At 36.1% G+C, this 19,250-nt stretch overlaps 1 protein-coding gene across 2 annotated transcripts in view; it reads left to right on the forward strand.

Moving 5' to 3' along the window:
• Window positions 1-19,250, forward strand: part of WDSUB1 (WD repeat, sterile alpha motif and U-box domain containing 1) — a 68,489-nt gene that overhangs the window by 12,902 nt on the left and 36,337 nt on the right. For both annotated transcript variants that reach the window (XM_052664096.1, XM_052664102.1), the window contains 5 exons: window positions 3,831-3,924; window positions 15,492-15,525; window positions 16,813-16,853; window positions 16,934-17,040; window positions 17,988-18,164. In XM_052664096.1, coding sequence (XP_052520056.1) covers window positions 3,831-3,924; window positions 15,492-15,525; window positions 16,813-16,853; window positions 16,934-17,040; window positions 17,988-18,164 — 453 coding nt within the window. The remainder of the gene's footprint in view (window positions 1-3,830; window positions 3,925-15,491; window positions 15,526-16,812; window positions 16,854-16,933; window positions 17,041-17,987; window positions 18,165-19,250) is intronic.

Raw genomic sequence — 19,250 nt, forward strand, 5'->3', positions numbered from 1 at the left:
AATTTACTCAGTGTAGTTAGTTTTTGGAACTTGTCTGGTTGTTTCCACTATGCACTGTACCTTTTTTTCTTTTTTTAATTGAAGGATAATTACTTTACAGACTTTTGTTGTTTTCTGTCAAACATCAACATGAATTGCACTGTAATTTTATTTCAGGTGATTCTACCATCAGAAAGCTTCTGTCTTTCATTTTTGCTATTTCTTTATGCTAATTTGGTATTCATTTATGCTAATTCTGTAATTTCTTCTCCACTTCTCTTTTTATATTCCCGTTAGTTGAGTGGTAGGCTCCTGACTTGATATCCTATGTCTTTCCCTCCTGGCCCCCACACTTATCTCTGTCTTTTTCCTATCATAGGAGAAAATTCCTTAGCTGTTTTTTTACCTTTTTTGAAAATTTTAATCCCATCAATAATACTTTCAGTTTCAAAAAACTTATCTTTTTTGTTTCCTTTTCTTAGTGTCCTCCATTTACTTTATGAATGCAGGATCCTCTCCAAATTCTCAGGATACCAATTAGAGGCTTTTTGTTTTGGTTTTAATTTCTCTTTTGTTTCCTGATCAACTTTGCTCTTGGGCCCTTTTTTGTTTATCCTGATCTCTTTCATGTGGTTACCTTCTTTAACTGCTTGATGATCCTTAGTATCCCATTTACTTTCAAGAATTAAACAGTAAGAACTTTAGAGCCTCTGTGCACAGGGTGATGTTTTGTGGTTGCTGGTTTCCCTTTCAGATAAAGAGGTGGACTGTTGGCCCTTATCGGGAAAGGGTTGGGGGATTGGAGAATTTGGGTGTCTGTTGCCCTGGAGGTACCAGGAAGCTCCCCAGTCATTGTTTTACTTCTTCCTGGGGAGAAGCATCTGGCTTTCATGCAGCATACTCTGGGTGGAGTGGTCAGAGAGGGATGGCAGATAGTTAATGTTTCATAAACAGACCTTCAGTACATTTTTTATGTTTTCATGTCTGTATCATTCTGACTTTCCTTTTCCTTGACTGTTAATAAGTACTAAGTCTTTTGGGGTTTTCTAGAGAAAGCTGTTTCAACTGTTTCCCCCCCTATTTCCCATGAAGTGATGGGACCAGATGCCATGATCTTAGTTTTCTGAATGTTGAGCTTTAGCCAACTCTTTCACTCTCCACTTTAACTTTCATCAAGAGGCTTTTTAGTTCCTCTTCACTTTTTGCCAGAAGGGTGGTGTCATCTGCGTATCTGCATATCACTTCATGGGAAATAGATGGGGAAACAGTGGAAACAGTATCAGACTTTACTTTTTTGGGCTCCAAAATCACTGCAGATGGTGACTGCAGCCATGAAATTAAGATGCTTACTCCTTGGAAGGAAAGTTATGACCAACCTAGATAGCATATTCAAAAGCAGAGACATTACTTTGCCAACAAAGGTCCTTCTAGTCAAGTCTATGGTTTTTCCAGTGATCATGTATGGATGTGAGAGTTGGACTGTGAAGAAGGCTGAGTGCTGAAGAATTTGATGCTTTTGAACTGTGGTGTTGGAGAAGACTCTTGAGAGTCCCTTGGACTGCAAGGAGATCCAACCAGTCCATTCTGAAGGAGATCAGCCCTGAGATTTCTTTGGAAGGAATGATGCTAAAGCTGAAACTCCAATACTTCGGCCACCTCATGCGAAGAGTTGACTCATTGGAAAAGACTGATGCTGGGAGGGATTGGGGGCAGGAGGAGAAGGGGATGACAGAGGATGCGATGGCTGGATGGCATCACAGACTCGATGGACGTGAGTCTGAGTGAACTCTGGGAGTTGGTGATGGACAGGGAGGCCTGGCATGCTGCGATTCATGGGGTCGCAAAGAGTCGGACACGACTGAGCGACTGAACTGAAGTGGCAACTAAATCATGCATTGTGTTTCATTGTTTATAAAGTCACTGTGGGGAAATCAAGTTGAACATTAGTGGTGGGACAGATTTTAATCAGTAATGTACTATTGCAGTAGGGAAAAAAGTCCAGCATGACCTGAACTCAATTTCAGTTTATACAGAGGTAACTGTGTATTTTAAAGGGGGAATAAAGAGCAGGTAAATGGGACCTGTGTAGCATCTAGCAAATGACAAAATTATAAAAAGCAGGAATCTGGGAATTGGTCCATGTGAAACTTGTCTGGATTTGCTAAGGAAAGTTAGGCTCCTCCTCTCTTACAGAAGCAGGGAGACAGAAGCTTTATCTTCAGGGATTGGCTGGAATAAACAGTAAATTCTTTTGGCAGCCTTGAATTTTCCTAGTCCCCAACTTTAAGGGGGCTAGGATCATGCTGGGAATGCAACCTTAAACTGTTAGAGACCATGTTAATTTAAGTCTTTGTTGACCCAGGTCAGGGCCTGATCCAGGAGTTCACTCAGAAGAGCCTGGGTAGTTTGGTCGAGAGAATCTTTGTCATTTTGCTCGTCCTCGTGTATAGAGAAGGGTCTGTTACCAGGAAATACATTTCTTTTTGTGGAAATTAGTTACTTTATTGCCTGTTAGAGTACAGGCAGTAATTGTTTTAATGTTTTCAGTGTCAGCTGCTAAGAAGAGTTCTGTTATTTCTCTGGTTTATCCTACCTCTTTTAATATCAAAGTAAAAATTCTCTGTAAAGAACCATAAATATAGTCATGTATGTGGATGTTCTCAGTACAACATATCCTTAGTAATTGTTCAGAAATAAAGCTTTTCCTATGTGGTCTGGAAAATGTTTTTACACTGACTCCATGAAAAACAGTTTATAAATGTGCAGTTAGAGCCTTTTAATAAAACATTTAGCATTATTTGCAGCTAATCTTAATTGCTTGTTTGTAGGGAGGAGTAGATAAGACAAATGGGTCTTATAGTTGAGAATGTGACCAATTCGTAGGATCTTATTGCAAGTTTATTTTGTTAAATCTTCAGTTGTTTTGCAGTTTGTTAATTTTTTTGATTAATTGTGTCTATTCACTAATCTGTATGTGCCTAATTATTGATCAGTGCCTTGAATGCCTACATCTGTTCTCCTGTGTAAAAACATACTCTGTTTTGAATAGAAATAAAATATATATTTAATAATAAAGTGAGATAAACATATTTTTTATTGAAGCTTTTACCTGTACCACGACATTTTTGTTTGATTAAATGCTGTCTATCCAAGAGCCATTAACACTTCAAAGTTCTTATTAGGTCTGAGAAAATTACAGATTTCACTTAATTCTTTGTATCCCCAAATCAACTTCTTAGTGATTATTTTTTTATATCATCACTAAAATACATTGAATTCCCTTGGCTTATCTTTGAAAGAGTTGTGATACTCCTTTTCAGTAATTATAGAAAGCATAAACAGCATTTTTACTGTTACCATACTTTGTTGGGACTTTGTAGGATATATTGGAGTTTTAAGATATATAAATTACTATTTTTAACTTATGAAGTGAAAAGATATCTTAATCCAGATATTTAAAACTACAGGCATTTGATTCTTTTTAGGCATTTGGGCAGTTGGTGTGTGGGGTGTGTGTGTTTAAGATACCAAGATTGAAGTATAGTTTAAAATTTTGATTCGTTTAAAATTTTATATATTTTATAGAGTTTAGAATTTTTAAATTTAAAAATAATTTGATTTTAATCCCCTTTGTCTAGTGTTTGCTGACCCCACCATTTTCATTACCCATTACTGAACTATTGAAACCACTTAATCACAGTGCATTCCAATACTTGAGTTGCATAAGAATTTTTTTTTTCCATCTTTGTATCCTTTAAGCATTCCAAGATTTTATTGAACAAATAAGATAGTTTTTACTTAAATTCTAAGCACAATCAGCTTGCTAATTTTTCTTACCTTGTTATTTCCAGGTTTTGAATTAAAATATAAAAGTACACTGACTGGACACTGTGCTCCTGTTCTGGCTTGTGCTTTTTCTCATGATGGGCAGATGGTAGTTTCAGGGTAAGCTGTTTAATTCCCTTAAACCATTTAGGTATGAAATACAATAGACTTACAGAGAAGTAAGTAAAACTTGAGAATAGCTTGATAAATCACTGTACTGCAAACTTGCAGCTGCTTACTCAGGTCAAGAAATAGAACATTGCTGGTTTCCCTCGAATTCCTCTTCTTCCAAGTCTGCTTTCTGATGACAGTGCCTTAGGTCATGTGCAGCATTGCCTTTTCCTTTTAAATTGATCTAAAACCAATCACACAATACGAATTATTTTGTGTCTGGCTTCCTTTACTCACTATCACGTTTGTTTTCCAAGTGGTTGAGTGACTCTGATGTGTATGGTATGTGAAGTGGTTGTGCTCAGTTGCTTCAGTCATGTCTAACTCTCTGTGATCCTATGGACAGCAGCCTGCCAGGCTCCTCTGTCCATGGGATTCTCCAGGTAAGAATACAGGAGTGGGTTAGCAGTTCCTTCTCCAATGGTATGTGATAGGAATCCAATTTCATTTCTTTCCATATGGGTATCCAGTTGTCCCAGTACAGAGTGAAAAGATAATCTTTTCTTCACCATTTTAATATGCCACCTTGGCAGAAATCAGTGATCATATATGGGTGGGTCTTTTTCCACAACCTATTATTCTGTTCTGTTGATCCTTGCTCTAATATCATTCTGTATTTCTGAGGCTTTATAACTTGACTTTTCCTGACATTTGACACTTTCATGTGAGTTTTAGAGTTAGCTTGTCATACTGTCTCTCCAGTTCCTCTCACTACACACAAAAAACCTGTTTGGAGTTTGACTGGGATTGTATTGAGTCTGATAAATTTGGGGAGAATTGATGTCTTTTATGGTATTGAGTCTCCAACCCATGAATGTGGCATATTTTTTCACTTGTCTTTTGACTTCTCTCAATAATATCTCTCAGTAGAAGATAATTTATTTGTCGCCCTCTATAGAGACCCTGATGCTGGGAGGGATTGGGGGCAGGAGGGAAAGGGGATGACAGAGGATGAGATGGCTGGATGGCATGACTGACTCGATGCACATGAGTTTGGGTGAACTCCAGGAGTTGGTGATAGACAGGGAGGTCTGGTGTGGTGCGATTCATGGGGTTGCAAATAGTTGGACACGACTGAGCAACTGAACTGATAGAGATCTTCCCCATCTTTTGTTAGATTTATTCCAGGCTCTTTTTTGTTGATATTGTAAAAGATGTGGCTAATATAGGGAAATATATATGGAAAGACAATTGAGTTTTCTGTGAAGATTCTAATTTTGAATTTTTTATATCTAAAATCATATCTTGTGTTAATGTTTTTGTCTCTTCCTTTTTGATTCTTGCTTTCCCTTGTGGCTCAGCTGGTAAAGAATCCACTTGTAATGTGGGAGACCTGGGTTTGATCCTTGGGTTGGGAAGATCCCGTAGATAAGGGAAAGGCTACCGACTCCAGTTTTCTGGCCTAGAGAATTCCATGGACTGTATAGTCCATTGGATTGCAAAGAATTGGACACAACTGAACAACTTTGACTTCACTTCACTTTGCTGAGCTGGCTAACACTGCCAGGATAATGAAAACAGTGATATAGCAAACCTTGTCTGACCTATTTTGCAGAGGGAAAGCTTTCATTAAGTGTGATCACTGTAGGTTTTAGGAGATAAGCTTTATTAGCTCTTCTGTTTCTTTCAGTTTGTAAGATTTTTTTTTTTCATTAATAGGTATTCAGTTCAGTTCAGTCGCTCAGTCGTGTCTGGCTCTTTGCGACCCCATGAATTGCAGCACGCCAGGCCTCCCTGTCTATCACCAACTCCCAGAGTTCACCCAGACCCATGTCCATCGAGTCAGTGATGCCATCCAGCCATCTCATCCTCTGTCATCCCCTTTTCCTCCTGCCCCCAATCCGTGCCAGCATCAGAACCTTTTCCAGTGAGTCAACTCTTCACGTGAGGTGGCCAGAGTACTGGAGTTTCAGCCTTAGCATCATTCCTTCCATACAGTTCAGCAAATGATGTTTCATGCATCATTTGAAATCATGATTTTTCTTCTTTATCCTGTTAGTGTCATGAATTATGCTGATTTTTATAAATCTGGTTTATACATGTTAAACCATTCTTGCTTTGTTGGAATAAATACAACTTAGGACATACTATTTTTTTGTATTGCTATAGAGAAGTCAGTTTTATTCTAACTGTAGCTTTTTGGAAGTAATTCATATTTTTTTCACTGGATGCTCACACATTTTATCTTGTTTTCTGCACATTTACTTTGTATCTAGATTTGGGTTTCTTTTTACTTAGTTTGCTTAGAATTTAATGAACTTCGTAAAGTTGTAGACTATTTAATCATGTTAGGGAGAAATTCTTATTCATTATCTCTGCCAATATTGCCCCTGCCCTTTTCTTTCTAATTCTGGGACTCTAAATGCACAAAATACCTTCTCACTGTAAAGTTGTCTCTTGTTCTCTCCTCTATTTTTTATTCTTTTTCTTGAGCTTTGTTCTGAATGGTTTCATCTTTAGTGATTCACTCCTTAGTTTTATCTAATGTGCTATTAAAGTGGTCCATTGGAGAATTGTTGATTTTTGGTTATTTTTTGATTCTAGAATTTTTATTTGGTTATTTTTCAGGTATGCCATGTCAGTTATGATTTCTAGGTTTCTGTTGAAAATTCTATCTTGGCTTTTATTTTTCAGAGCTTTAATTTGTGATGCTGTTGGTTTAGTACACAGTAGCATTATTCCGATCTTTCCAGTTTGATCACACAGGCCATAGCATTCAAACCCTCATTCATGTCTCTTCGCAGCTGTTTTGGCTCCAGCCAAGATATTTAAGCTTCTAACCTGTACTTGAAGTGTTCTGGACCAAGCCTGATAGTTCTTTCCTCCATATGTTCCAATCCTTCACAAATAATCAGCCACCTAATTAGATACATTGCCATTATTTTACATGTGGAAAACCTCATGAAAATATTGATAGTTCATCATCAAAAAGTATTTTAAAAAATTCTCCTTTAAACTAGGATTGAAATTACTGCAAAGTTGAATTTCCTCTTACTGTTTTGGAAGATACATTATGCATTCTCTCTTAAGAAGTTAATAACAAATTGGTTATGTATGAAATTCATGTGTTTATGGCTTTGTTATATGCCCAGTTCTCTGCCAGTTGCAATAGAGCATATAAAAGGAAGTATAAGACAGTGTTTGTGCCCTTGAAGTTGTTTTACTTCTCTATTCTGATTTTTGATGTTCATAGTGATAACACTGCAAGATTTTAATGTGCCCTTACCCTCTGAATTACAGAAGTGTCAAGTGATGCTCAATAATGTTTCTGTGTTAAGTTCATTTTCTGGCATTCCTATTTCTTATTAACTTGTGTACATATATGAATCTTTAAAAGAGTTGTTTTTAGCTTTTGGCTGTGCTTCATTGCTGCATGTAGGCTTTGTCTAATTGTGGCAAGTGGGGGCTACTGTCTGGTTATGGTGCTCAGGGCTTCTCATAGCAGTGGCTTCTCTTGTTTCAAATCACAGGCCCTAGGAAGTAAGGGCTTCAATAGTTGCAGCACACAGGCTTAGTTGCTCCACCACATGTGGGATCTTTCCGCTCCAGGGATCGAACCAGTGTCCCCTGCTTTGCAAGGTGGACTCTTAACCACTGGACCACCAGCGAAGCCCTAAATATGTGAATTTTAATTAACCCATTATATCAACTAGAATAATGTACCTTTGCCAAGTCATTCTGGGTAAGTGGAGTTTTACATTATTAACTGCTTTTGGAATGTGATGCTGTTCTAGGCCACATTCAAATATTCTTCTGGATGTTTTTATTTTTAGTTTATTTGGATAAATATATAAGCAGGCAAATGGGTTAGAAATGTAAATTAGTGAAGTTTAAACATTTAATTTTTAGGTGAATTGAGAGATGCTTGAATCATACTTGATTAATGGATAGATAACCAGTTGGCTGGTCAATGATAGATTCCATTTGTGACTAAAAGTCATTGGTAAGATAGAATAGATACATATGATAAAGAGAAAGTCAGTGGGAAAAAGCGATTAGGATAAAAATACATGTGAATATAAGTGACTAGACAAGAAAAAAATAAATGAACAGAATAGGATTGTAGGACAGAAAGTGTACTAAGGAAGTTGTATAAGGTATAGATTTGGGATGACTATGTAAAAAGCAGTTTAGAATTTGTATATACAGATATTAGAGACTTGGGGAACAGAAAAGACATTGCAAGAAGCAGGAAATTTTTGAGTAGATTAAAATGTATGATAAAGAGGAGTAAGGGAAAATGAAGCTGGAAAAATAGGTTGTAGAGATGATAGTGAAAGTCTCTCAGTCGTGTCTGACTCTTTGCAACCCCATGGACTGTACAGTCCATGGAATTCTCCAGGCCAGAATACTGATGTGGGTAGCCTTTCCCTTCTCCAGGGGATCTTTCCAATCCAGGGATTGAACTCAGGTCTCCCACATTGCAGGCAGGTTCTTTACTAGCTCCGTCACCAGCGAAGAGGTGATAGAGGATATCATTATAATTTCATGTAGTAGATTTAGGAGAACTATTGAAACTTCTTGGCTTTGGAAAATGGGTGAAGTAAAGACATCGTTTAGGGCAGTAGTTCATCGTTCAGGACAGTAGTTCTCATTGCTTTTTGGCCCTAGGATTCCTTGACACTCTTAAGTTATTGAGGACTCCTACAAAGAGCTTTTGCTCAACATATAAGGGTTACATATATTGCTATTCAGAAAATAAAGCTAAGGAGATTCTAAAACATTTTTAATTTATTTAAAAACAACAATAATAAACTCCTTGCATATTAACAGATCATTTTCCTTAGGAGAAATAAAACCAAACATAGGAAAGTAGCATTCTTTTACATTTACGAATATCTCTTCAATATCAGATTAGTGGAAAGTACATAGATTCTCATATCTGTTTCATACATTTCATTAGCTCTCAGGGCTATGATGGAATCATATGTCATTGAGCAAAATGTGTAGGAACTTTTTCTCTCCATCTTCCTCCACATCTCTCCTCTGTTCATTTTCCTCTAGCCCCTTAGCAGAATTTGTATTTTGTTTCCTGCTTACTTCTCTTGATCCAGCCAGATAAAATTGATATTTTATGAATTAGCTTCTATTCCAGCAGGAAGAGTCTGTCTATGTAATCCAAATGGAGGCTGCCTCTTTCCAAAAATTCTCTGTTCTAGTAGTTAGAATTCTTTAGAAATCAGTTTGAGAATGGCCATCATTATTAAAAGTTGAGTTCAAAAAGAACACCCTTTTTTCTTCTTGAGTGGAAAACTAATAAAGAGAGAAATACTGGGTAGACACACTAGATAATAGGACTGTAGAACTGCGGTCAACTTGCTTACCTGCTCTTGAGTGGAATGTACCACTTAATACTTTCCCTGCAAGGGCAGATCAGGAAAAAAGAAAATCCAGGAGAGGCTGAGCCACATGGCCCAGTGTCTTCCCCAGACTTTAGAGTCACATGTCATTCCTTTTCTGCTAAGCAAAGAAGGGAGAATACAGACCAGAAATCTTATTCCTGAAAGAGTGGGAAGTAAATGTTCCCCTCTTCTCAACAAGATGCTTATTTATGGTTTTTTCTTTTATAAACGTAGAGAACAGAGTTTTATTGTCATAAATTAGTAGTAACTTAACAACCACTCTCTCTCACTCAGCAGTGACTATCGTGAGAAGGCTTAAGGTCACCTTTCCAAAACTCAAATTGTCAGTTATTTCTCTGTACTCTCTACAATATTGTTAACAAAACTGTTGAACAAGTTAGTTAGCTGGACAGAGCCCATGTTAGTTTATCGTGAGGGTTATCAGATATTACATGACTTGAAAAAGAGATGTCTTACAAAAACTGTAGTGAAATCTGAATAACTATGCCATCTATTTTTTATATGTTTTTAGGCTAAAACTGTCAAGATGTGTACTCAATATGGATCAGTTTTAATTTTAATACATTCATAGGAGATGGTCTAGGAAGTGTAAAATCCAGAAACATGGGTACTAAGTTTTCATCCCAGCCCTGCCATGTACTAGCAGTGCAACCTTGAACAAGTCTAGTCCCATATCTTCTCTCAGCTTCATTTTTCTAAATTATAAAATTGGGAAAATCAGAATACTTTCCTCATAAGATTGTTATGAAGCTTAACTAAGAAAATGCAGGCAAAGCGTTTATTACTTATATTTGGGGCACAATAATTGCTCAGTCTAGGTATATTAAATATATATTCCAATGGTATTGTTGTTCAGTCTCTAAGTCATGTCTGACTCTTCGTGACCCCCGGGAATGCAGCTCGCTAGGCTTCCCTGTCCTTCACTGCCTCCTGGAGCTTGCTCAAATTCATGTCCATTGTGTCAATGATGCCATCCAACCATCTCATCCTCTGTTGCCCCCTTTTCCTCCTGCCCTTAATTTTTCCCAGCATCAGGGACTTATCCAGCAAGTTGGCTCTTCACATCAGGTGTCCACAGTGTTGGAGCATCAGCTTCGATATCAGTCCTTCCAATGAATATTCAAGGTTGATTTCCTTTTGGGTAGACTGGTTTGATCTTCTTGCTGTCCAAGGGACTCAAGAGTCTTCTCCAGCACCACAGTTTGAAAGCATCAATTCTTTGGTGCTCAGCCTTCTTTATTGTCCAACTGTTAAATCTATACATGACTACTGGAAAAACCATAGCTTTGACTGTGTGGAACTTTGTTGGCAAAGTGATGTGTCTGTTTTTTTAATATACTGTTTAGTTTGTCATAACTTTACTTCCAAGGAGCAAGCATTTTTTTAATTTCATGGCTGCAGTCACCATTTGCAGTGACATTGGAGCCTAAGAAAATGAAATCAGTCACTGTTTCCATTTGTTTCCCCATCCATTTTCCATGTAATGATGGGACTGGATGCCATGACCTTAGTTTTTTGAATGTTGAGTTTTAAACCAACTTTTTCACTCTTTCACTTTCATCCAGAGGCTGTTTAGTTTCTTTTTGCTTTTTGCCATTAGAGGGGTATCATGTGCATATCTGAGGTTGTTGATAGTTCTCCCTGCAATCTTGATTCCAGCATGTGATTCATCCAGGCCGGCATTTTGCATGATGCACTTTGCATATAAGTTAAATAAGCAGGGTGACAATATACATCCTTGATATACTCTTTTCCCAATTGTTTTTATGTATTATTTTTTGTAATCCAGAGCATTGGGCATGTGTATAACACGTAACATTAGTTTATCCCCTGATTTTCTGACTTCCGCTTTTTCTGGGTTAAGTTTTAGCTGTTGATCTATATTGAGGAACATTATGAAACAGCTCTTTGAAACATGTTCATTCAGGATGAGTTGTTGGGGATTATGTTTCATGGAATCATCTCTATAAAGACCTTGGGGGAAATAATTCCTGTAGATGTCAGTCTAAACAACTGACGTCCCTCTCCCGAGCATTTGGTTTGTGTTTCTATCTTAAACTGTATAACAGATGGTGTTTCCTTTTTTGAATTGCTATTGAAGAAGCTCAGAAACAGATTTGCAGCCCTTTAATAGCAAAGTGTACTCTTATGTTGTGACATCTTTGAATTTTGAATACTAATCTTTTTTTAAATATATATATTTTATTGAAGTATAGTTGACTTACAGTGTTTCAGGTTCACAGCAAGGTGATTCAGTTACACAAAACACATATTTTGAAATTTTTTTCCATCATAGGTTACTACAAGATATTGACTATAATTCCCTATACTATACAGTAAATTTTTGTTGCATATCTATTTTTAATTAGAAATCTACCATTTTATTCACACTAAGTCAGACAAATGGAATCAGAATGTCATAATATTTTTAGTTAGGCAAAAATTCATAAGTTTTCTAAAATATTTATATTATGCATATTTATATATATGTATACAAAAGCTTTTCTACTACACTTGCTGAAGGCTTGAGAAAGAACATAAAAAAGATGGAGAAATTGAGAACATCAGCTAAATGAAATGAGAGCTGCTGCTGCTGCTGCTTAGTCGCTTCAGTCGTGTCCGACTCTGTGAGACCCCATAGACGGCAGCCCACCAGGCTCCCCCGTCCCTGGCATTCTCCAGGCAAGAACACTGGAGTGGGTTGCCATTTCCTTCTCCAGTGCATGAAAGTGAAAAGTGAAAGTGAAGTCGCTCAGTCGTGTCCGACTCTTAGTGACCCCATGGACTGCAGCCTAGCACTGAATGTGAAATAGAAAAAGTGAAACAGACTAGATAAAAGATTATCATATAGTCCAGTTGCTTTTAAACATGACTGCTCATTAGAAACATCTGAAGCTTTGGAGAAAAGCAATACCTGAGCGTTTGTATTTTTAAAAAAATTTCAAGATAATTCTAGTATGCATCTGGATTTTAAAAAGTGATTACAGGTTTTTCTATTAGATCCTAGCTTTGGTGAGATAGAGGTCTATTATTTTTCTGTTGACCAGTCATGATACAACGGTATTAAGTAATAGTTACATAATCACAATAGTAAAAGATGTTTATCAGTTTTCACAAATCAATAGCCAGGTAAAAGTTAAAAGTACAGTTGCAAGCCATAATGGGAACATGATTAACCCAACTATATAAAGTAATTACATACAATTCAGGGGGTCAGTGGTAAGTGTACGTATATGCACATGTTTTCATCCACCCAGCCAGTCTGTGTTTTTTTGGTGCATTTAATCCACTTACATTTTAGGTAATTATTGATATGTATGATCCTGTTACCATTTTCTTAATTGTTTTGGGTTTACTTTCTGTAGGTCTTTTCCTTCTCTTGTGTTTCCTGTCTAGAAACAGTCCTTTATCATTTGTTGTAAAGCTGATTTGGTGGTGCTGAATTCTCTTAACTTTTGCTTGTCTGGAAAGCTTTTGATTTCTCCATCAGAGCTGAAGGAGAGTCTTGCTGGGTAGAGTATTCTTGGTTGTAGGTTCTTCCCTCTCTTCACTTTAAACATATCATGCCATTCCTTCCTGGTTTGTAGAGTTTCTGTTGAGAAATCAGCTGATAGCTTGATGGGAGCTCCCTTGTATCTTGTCATTTTTTCCCTTGTTGCTTTTAATATTCTCTTTCTTTAATTTTTGTCACTTTTATTACTGTGTATCTCGGTGTGTTCCTCCTTGGGTTTATCCTTCTTGGGGCTCTCTGTCCTTCCTGGACTTGGTTGACTACTTCCTTTCCCATGTTCAGGAAGTTTTCAGCTATTACCTCTTCAAATAATTTCTCATGTCCTTTCTTTCTCTCTTCTCCTTCTGGGACCCCTATAATTCAAATGTTGGTGCATTTTAGTGTTGTCCCAGTGGTCTCTTAGGCTGTCTTCATTTCTTTTCATTCTTTTTTCTGTGTTCTGTGACAGTGATTTCCACCATTATGTCCTCTAGATTATTTATCCTTTCTTCTGTCTCAGCTATTCTGCTGTTGATTCCTTTTAGTGATTCATATGTTTGTTTGTTCTTTAGTTTCTCTTGTACTCTTCTGTAAGCAGAGGTGAAGTTTGAGAGTGCCATAAAATGGTGGGAAAGGAGTAACAAAAGACTTGGCAACTAATACATCCTTTATAAGGGAGAAAGTGGGGTCAACATGACAGGGCAGATTGTGGTGGAATGTGAGTACTGAAAGAGTTCTATGTAGCAAAGGCAGGATATGTATAAACTGGGGCACCAAATATTTAGAGCATTTATTTGATATTGGTGCAGGTTCTATTCAGGGAATACTTTGAGGTTTTATATTTAGTAATTTCAAGGTATTTTATGTCTGTTTATAGTGGTTATAATTATTTTGTTTGCCTCTGAAACCCAAATCTCAAAAACTGAAAACTACTTTTCCATAATAGTAATCTCCTTCTCTCCAAATCTAATCAGTTATCAAATTTCATTACACCTCTTCCGAATAGGAGGTGAGTTTAAAATCCTTTTAGTCTCCAAGGGTCTGCAGGTCTCTGCCCCTAATCTCTATTTTTCTTGTTCAGATTCTGTAGACTCAAAGAGTTCTTCATGCTTGGCCTTTTGCTTCTCAGATTCGTTTTTGTTCCTCATTAGCAAGTGAACCTGTTTCATTTTTATTGTGTGTGTCTGTCTGTTGCCTACAGGATCACTTACTGATGATCTAGCTTCTCAAGTGATATACATCATTGGGATGAGTTAGTTTTAATTGCACTAGTGGTAATCTCAGAAGATAGAATTTCCTTTCTGTTTAAGGATGGTAAGAAGTAATAACGTTTTCCCTAAGAATTGTAGATATTCCAGTGATAATACCTTATACCATGAAGAATTTAGGATACATAGTGTCTTTGGGGCTTCCCAGGTGATGCTAGTGGTAAAGAGCCTACCTGCCAGTGCAGGAAATGTAAGAAACACAGGTTTGATCCCTGGCTCAGGAAGATCCCGTGGAGAAGGAAATGGCAACCCACTACAGTATTCTTGCTGGAGAAGCCCATGAACAGAGGAGACTGGCAAGCTATGGTCCATCACGTCTCAAAGAGCTGGATGCAACTAAAGTGTCTTAGCTCACACGCACACAAGAGTGTCTATAAATCATGTCTGGCTATGTGTATTAGCTGCTAATATTTTCAGTGTTTTTAGGCTGTTTTTTGATTTAGCATTTAATGCTCTAATTCTGTTTTTTACCATCCAGAATGCATCTATACGCTTCTCACTTGTGTTTCATTTTATGTTTGAACAAAGTCTTAATTTCTGTTTTGAACTTATGACAAAGATTCTGTTGTCAAAACCCATTACCAATGCTATAGAGACTACTAAATAAGGACTTTTCAAAGAAATATTAAGCCTTATAATAGGTGTGACTCCTGTGGTCAGACTATAATCAGCTACTTTTAATAATAATAAAAATGTTAAGATTGTACAGAGAGCAGTAACACTTGTTATGTTTTCTCACTTTGCAACAGATGGTGGCATAACAACTGTATCCGAAGAGGGGAAAATACCACATACAAGCACATTTATCTGTTGTTTTTGATTATGTAATTTGTTATAGTATTGCATTTTTCTTTGTATGATAATTTTTTTCACCACTAGAATAATCCCAGATAGTTGTTTTAATTTTTATTCATTGAAAGAAATCATGTAGGATCTAAATAAAGTTAAGAATTACAGTTTTAAAAAATGAGTCACATACATATTGACTAGTAATTAAGGCACAGCCATATCAATAATAAAGAATAATGCTATCCAGAATAAAAATCAAGTAGCAACTGATAGGTTTCCCTTGTAGTGGTTTTTCCCTTTGAGTTATTAACGTCATATGAAATCGTCTTATTTATTCATTATAAATGCTTACTCTGTTTAGGGCTATATAGTATAAATAACATGTGCTGGTGTTTAATAAAGTTTATATAACTTTCTGATAAATTTGGTATGTGGCATATAGTTTTTTAAAATAAGTTTATACAATGAAAAATAGACTCTGTTCTGAATGTGTACATATCAAAATTCCAGCCTTAAAAGTTATTAAAATGATTTAAGTATACAAATACTGTACTTCATTTTTGTAGAACTTTTCACTCATGATCCTTTTTTTTTTTTCTCTTAAAGATCAGTGGATAAGTCAGTTATAGTGTATGATACTGTAAGTACCTCACATCTTGTATGATCTTTGTAAATTATGTTTGCTTGTTAGGCTGCTGAATTTCAAGTTGAGTTAGGCAGGATAAGGAAAATGTTTATATATATTTTTTTTGTTTAGGGTGCCTAAAAAGATAATATGTACATTTCAGAAATGCTAAAATAGTATTATGTAAGTAAGGTATTGGTTGTGGGTCAAGCCCTGAAATATTTCAATAATGGTTTTAAGATAGGCAGATATTTAATCTGATTTAAAAAATACCAATTTAAAGAGCACCAGTATCCAAAAAATCACTTTAAATCAGTTATTCTTAAACTCTTACACCAGGATTTCATAACAACAAAGGATTATTTACTGGAGGGTAAGACTAGACTTCTAGGTATCATTTCTAATATTTTGTTACTATATATTGGAGGGTTTTGGTAGGGCATAGCTGAAAGCTGAAAGTGACCCACTGCCCTAGAGTTGCAGCTGGGTTTAGAGACTAGTATAAAGAGAAGTAGGTTATAATGGATTTGGAGAAATGGGAGTTTTTGTTAGATGCATGTGACTAAAGACCGGGTGGAAGAAAATGAATGTTTAATATACTGTGAAAATATTCTCTGCGAGAAATCACTGTTGAGTGGACCCTTACAGTGGTCGAATTTAGGTTGTAGCTATGCCAGCAAATGAAATAGAGATGTGAATCATCAAAGTGAGTGTGTGGCAAGTAAGGAAGCTAATAAGCTAGTCCTGCTCATGGAAGTTCCAATCACTGAGAATTCTGGCAGGAGACGGGAAAGAGTACTCAAATGAGGTGAAGTAGATCCTCACTATTTCTCAGAAAGTTTTCATAAAAACTTTCACAGAAACAGCTAAAACATTAAATTTCCTCCATGAAATATGTATATGAGTCTCAGTTAAATACTTCTAGATACTGGATGGCCAGCTAAGTGCACTCAGAACTGAAGTGATTAATTTGTACTCACTGGTCTGCAGTGGGTACAAGTCAAATGCCATAACAAAAATACAAATTATTTCATAGTTACTGTTAAGACAAATCAGCCAGGACTATATTAATCTAAAATTTTTAGCAGACAGCAGTAGTAATAATTGAGAAAGAATAAGTACTTGATATTATTAGTTATAAATGCTATTATCTATTAATTGGATAAGTTTCAGCTTATATTAATGACTCAATAATATTGGAATACATAGAATATATAAACCATTCAGGTCAAGCAAGTCTTTGTTAGTAACTTTAATCTTGCCTGAGTAAATATAAAGCTGTTTGTTCTGTTGTTTTTTCAGAATACTGAGAATATACTTCACACCCTGACTCAGCACACCAGGTCTGAACTTAACCTTGCTTTGGATTAATGTAATTTAAAAACTAGTCTAAGGGTATATAATAGTTGTTTTTATTAACTAGGTATGTCACAACTTGTGCCTTTGCACCCAATATCCTTTTACTTGCTACTGGTTCAATGGACAAAACAGTGAAGATCTGGCAATTTGAGAAGGAAACACTTTGCCAAGGTTAGTAAGGATATCATGTTTAACAACACCACCATTCACCATTAAAATCAGAAATTCAGTAATTTTTTGACAAATTATTCATGTTGCTTTTTTCAATATAAAGCATATATCCAAAGTTAATATAACTTAAAAGTAATTTTAGAGAACCCAGTGTTTAAGTTAACCCAGTCATCTATGTTAAAACTGTTGGTAAATGCTTTTGAGTGCACACTCAGTTACATCATACCTCCCATAGTTTTGTAAGCTCTTTATTTATACTCTGTACTGATTTTTCAGATATTAATAAATATAGCCTAGGACAAAGTAGAAATGATTGTTTTATCCCAGTGGTTTCATTTTTAGTTTCATTAAGCAGCATTGACACAATTTAGAAGTTTTATTTTTGTCACTGTCAAAATTAGCTAACTAGTGGTGCTGATATACAGATGACAGATTAATACTTCTGTCTGCTGATGCCAGTTTTATATAATGAAAAACTGTTTCTGGAGTGAAAAAAGCTCCAAAAGAGTAGCATTTAATTAAATAATGCTTTAATTATATGTAGTGTTTGATTAAAAAAATTTTTTTTAAGATGTTAAAGTAGAAAACACAGATTTAAGAACATTTTGTTTACTTTTTAGTACAAAGTGAGAATCTTTATGTTGGGCTTCCCAGGTGGTGCTGGGGTAAAGAACCCACCTGCCAGTGCAGGAGACTTAAAGAGATGTGGGTTCAATCCCTGGGTCTGGAAGGTCCCCTGGAGGAGGGCATGGCAATCCACTCCAGTATTCTTGCCCAGAGAGTCCCTCGGACAGAGGAGCCTGGAGGGCTACAGTCCATAGGGTCACAAAGAGTTGGACATGACTGAAGCCATTTAGCACACACGCAGGAGAATCTTTATAAAGGATGTACTTTTGCTTATTATTTCACTTACCTTTTTGTTTATGAGTGTTCTTTTGTTTTTTAAGCAAAGATCCCAGATCAACCAAAGCAATTTACTGAAAATTGGTCAGAGGATGATGTCTCAAACTGGCTTTGTGCTGAAGGTTTAGAAGACCTCGTTGATATTTTCAAAATGAATAACATTGATGGAAGAGAATTACTGAATCTTACAAAAGAAAGTCTAGCTGATGATTTGAAAATAGGTAAGACTAGTGAAAAAAAGTCTTAAAAACAACTTTTAGTAATTTACTATGAGATTGGTTTTAATTGCATTAATGGTTTCCTCTTAGTATTCTTATTCTAGCACATTAGTTATTCTGGAATATGCTTTTGTATAAAGGAGAGTATGTGTTTAGTAGATTATAGAAAAGAAATGTTACATACTATTTTTTAGGTAATTAAAGCCACCATGTAACTAATTTTTAAAACGTGTTTTTTAAGTTGCAATATAATTCACCCTTTTACAAGTGTACAGTAGTGTAATAAGTGACTCTTAGTATACTATTCACAGATTTGTACAGCCGTCACAACTGTCTAATTCCAGAACAATTTTACCACTTCGGAAAGAAACCCCATGCCCATTAGCAGTCATTCCTATTTCCTTTCTCTCTAGCTCCCTGCAACCACTAATCTACTTTTTGTCTCTAAGGATTTGCCTGTTCTTAACATTTCATATAATGTCAAGGCCTTCTGAGCCTGGCCTCTTTGCTTAGCATGTTCTCAAAGATTCATAAATGTTATAGTATATATTAGTGCTTCATTTTTATAGCTGAATAATATTTCATTATATAAGTTATCAACTTTTACTCATCCATTCATCAGTTGATTGAATTTAGATTGTTCTCGTTTTTAAGGTTTTTAAATTTATGCTACTTTGAACATTCATGTACAAGTTTTATGTGGGCATCTATTTTCAGTTTTCTTGGATGTTACTGATTTATATCCACAGAACTTAACCAGAAAAAGACATAGTCTTTTGTAATTGGAGGCTGGGAGTGAGTGTTATTAAATTTCTTTGCTTAGAAAGAAAAGACCCTTACCAGCTAAACCCTTGGTGTATGTAACAGGCAATATTTGACTATATATGCTTTAACCCTGAAAAAGCTTCTGACTCTTAAGATGACGAATCAAATAGGCCATCAGCTCCCATACTCTCTTCCCTATCCCTCCTCTAGTTCTGGAAATGTTGTGTATTTGATAATTGATGTAGTCTAGATACAAATACATCAAAAATATAAAACTTGTTCAAGTGGAATTGGTGGGTCTTATGGTAGATCTCGGAGAAGGCA

This window comes from Budorcas taxicolor, chromosome 2, assembly GCF_023091745.1.
Source record: "Budorcas taxicolor isolate Tak-1 chromosome 2, Takin1.1, whole genome shotgun sequence".
Taxonomy (NCBI): Eukaryota; Metazoa; Chordata; class Mammalia; order Artiodactyla; family Bovidae; genus Budorcas; species Budorcas taxicolor.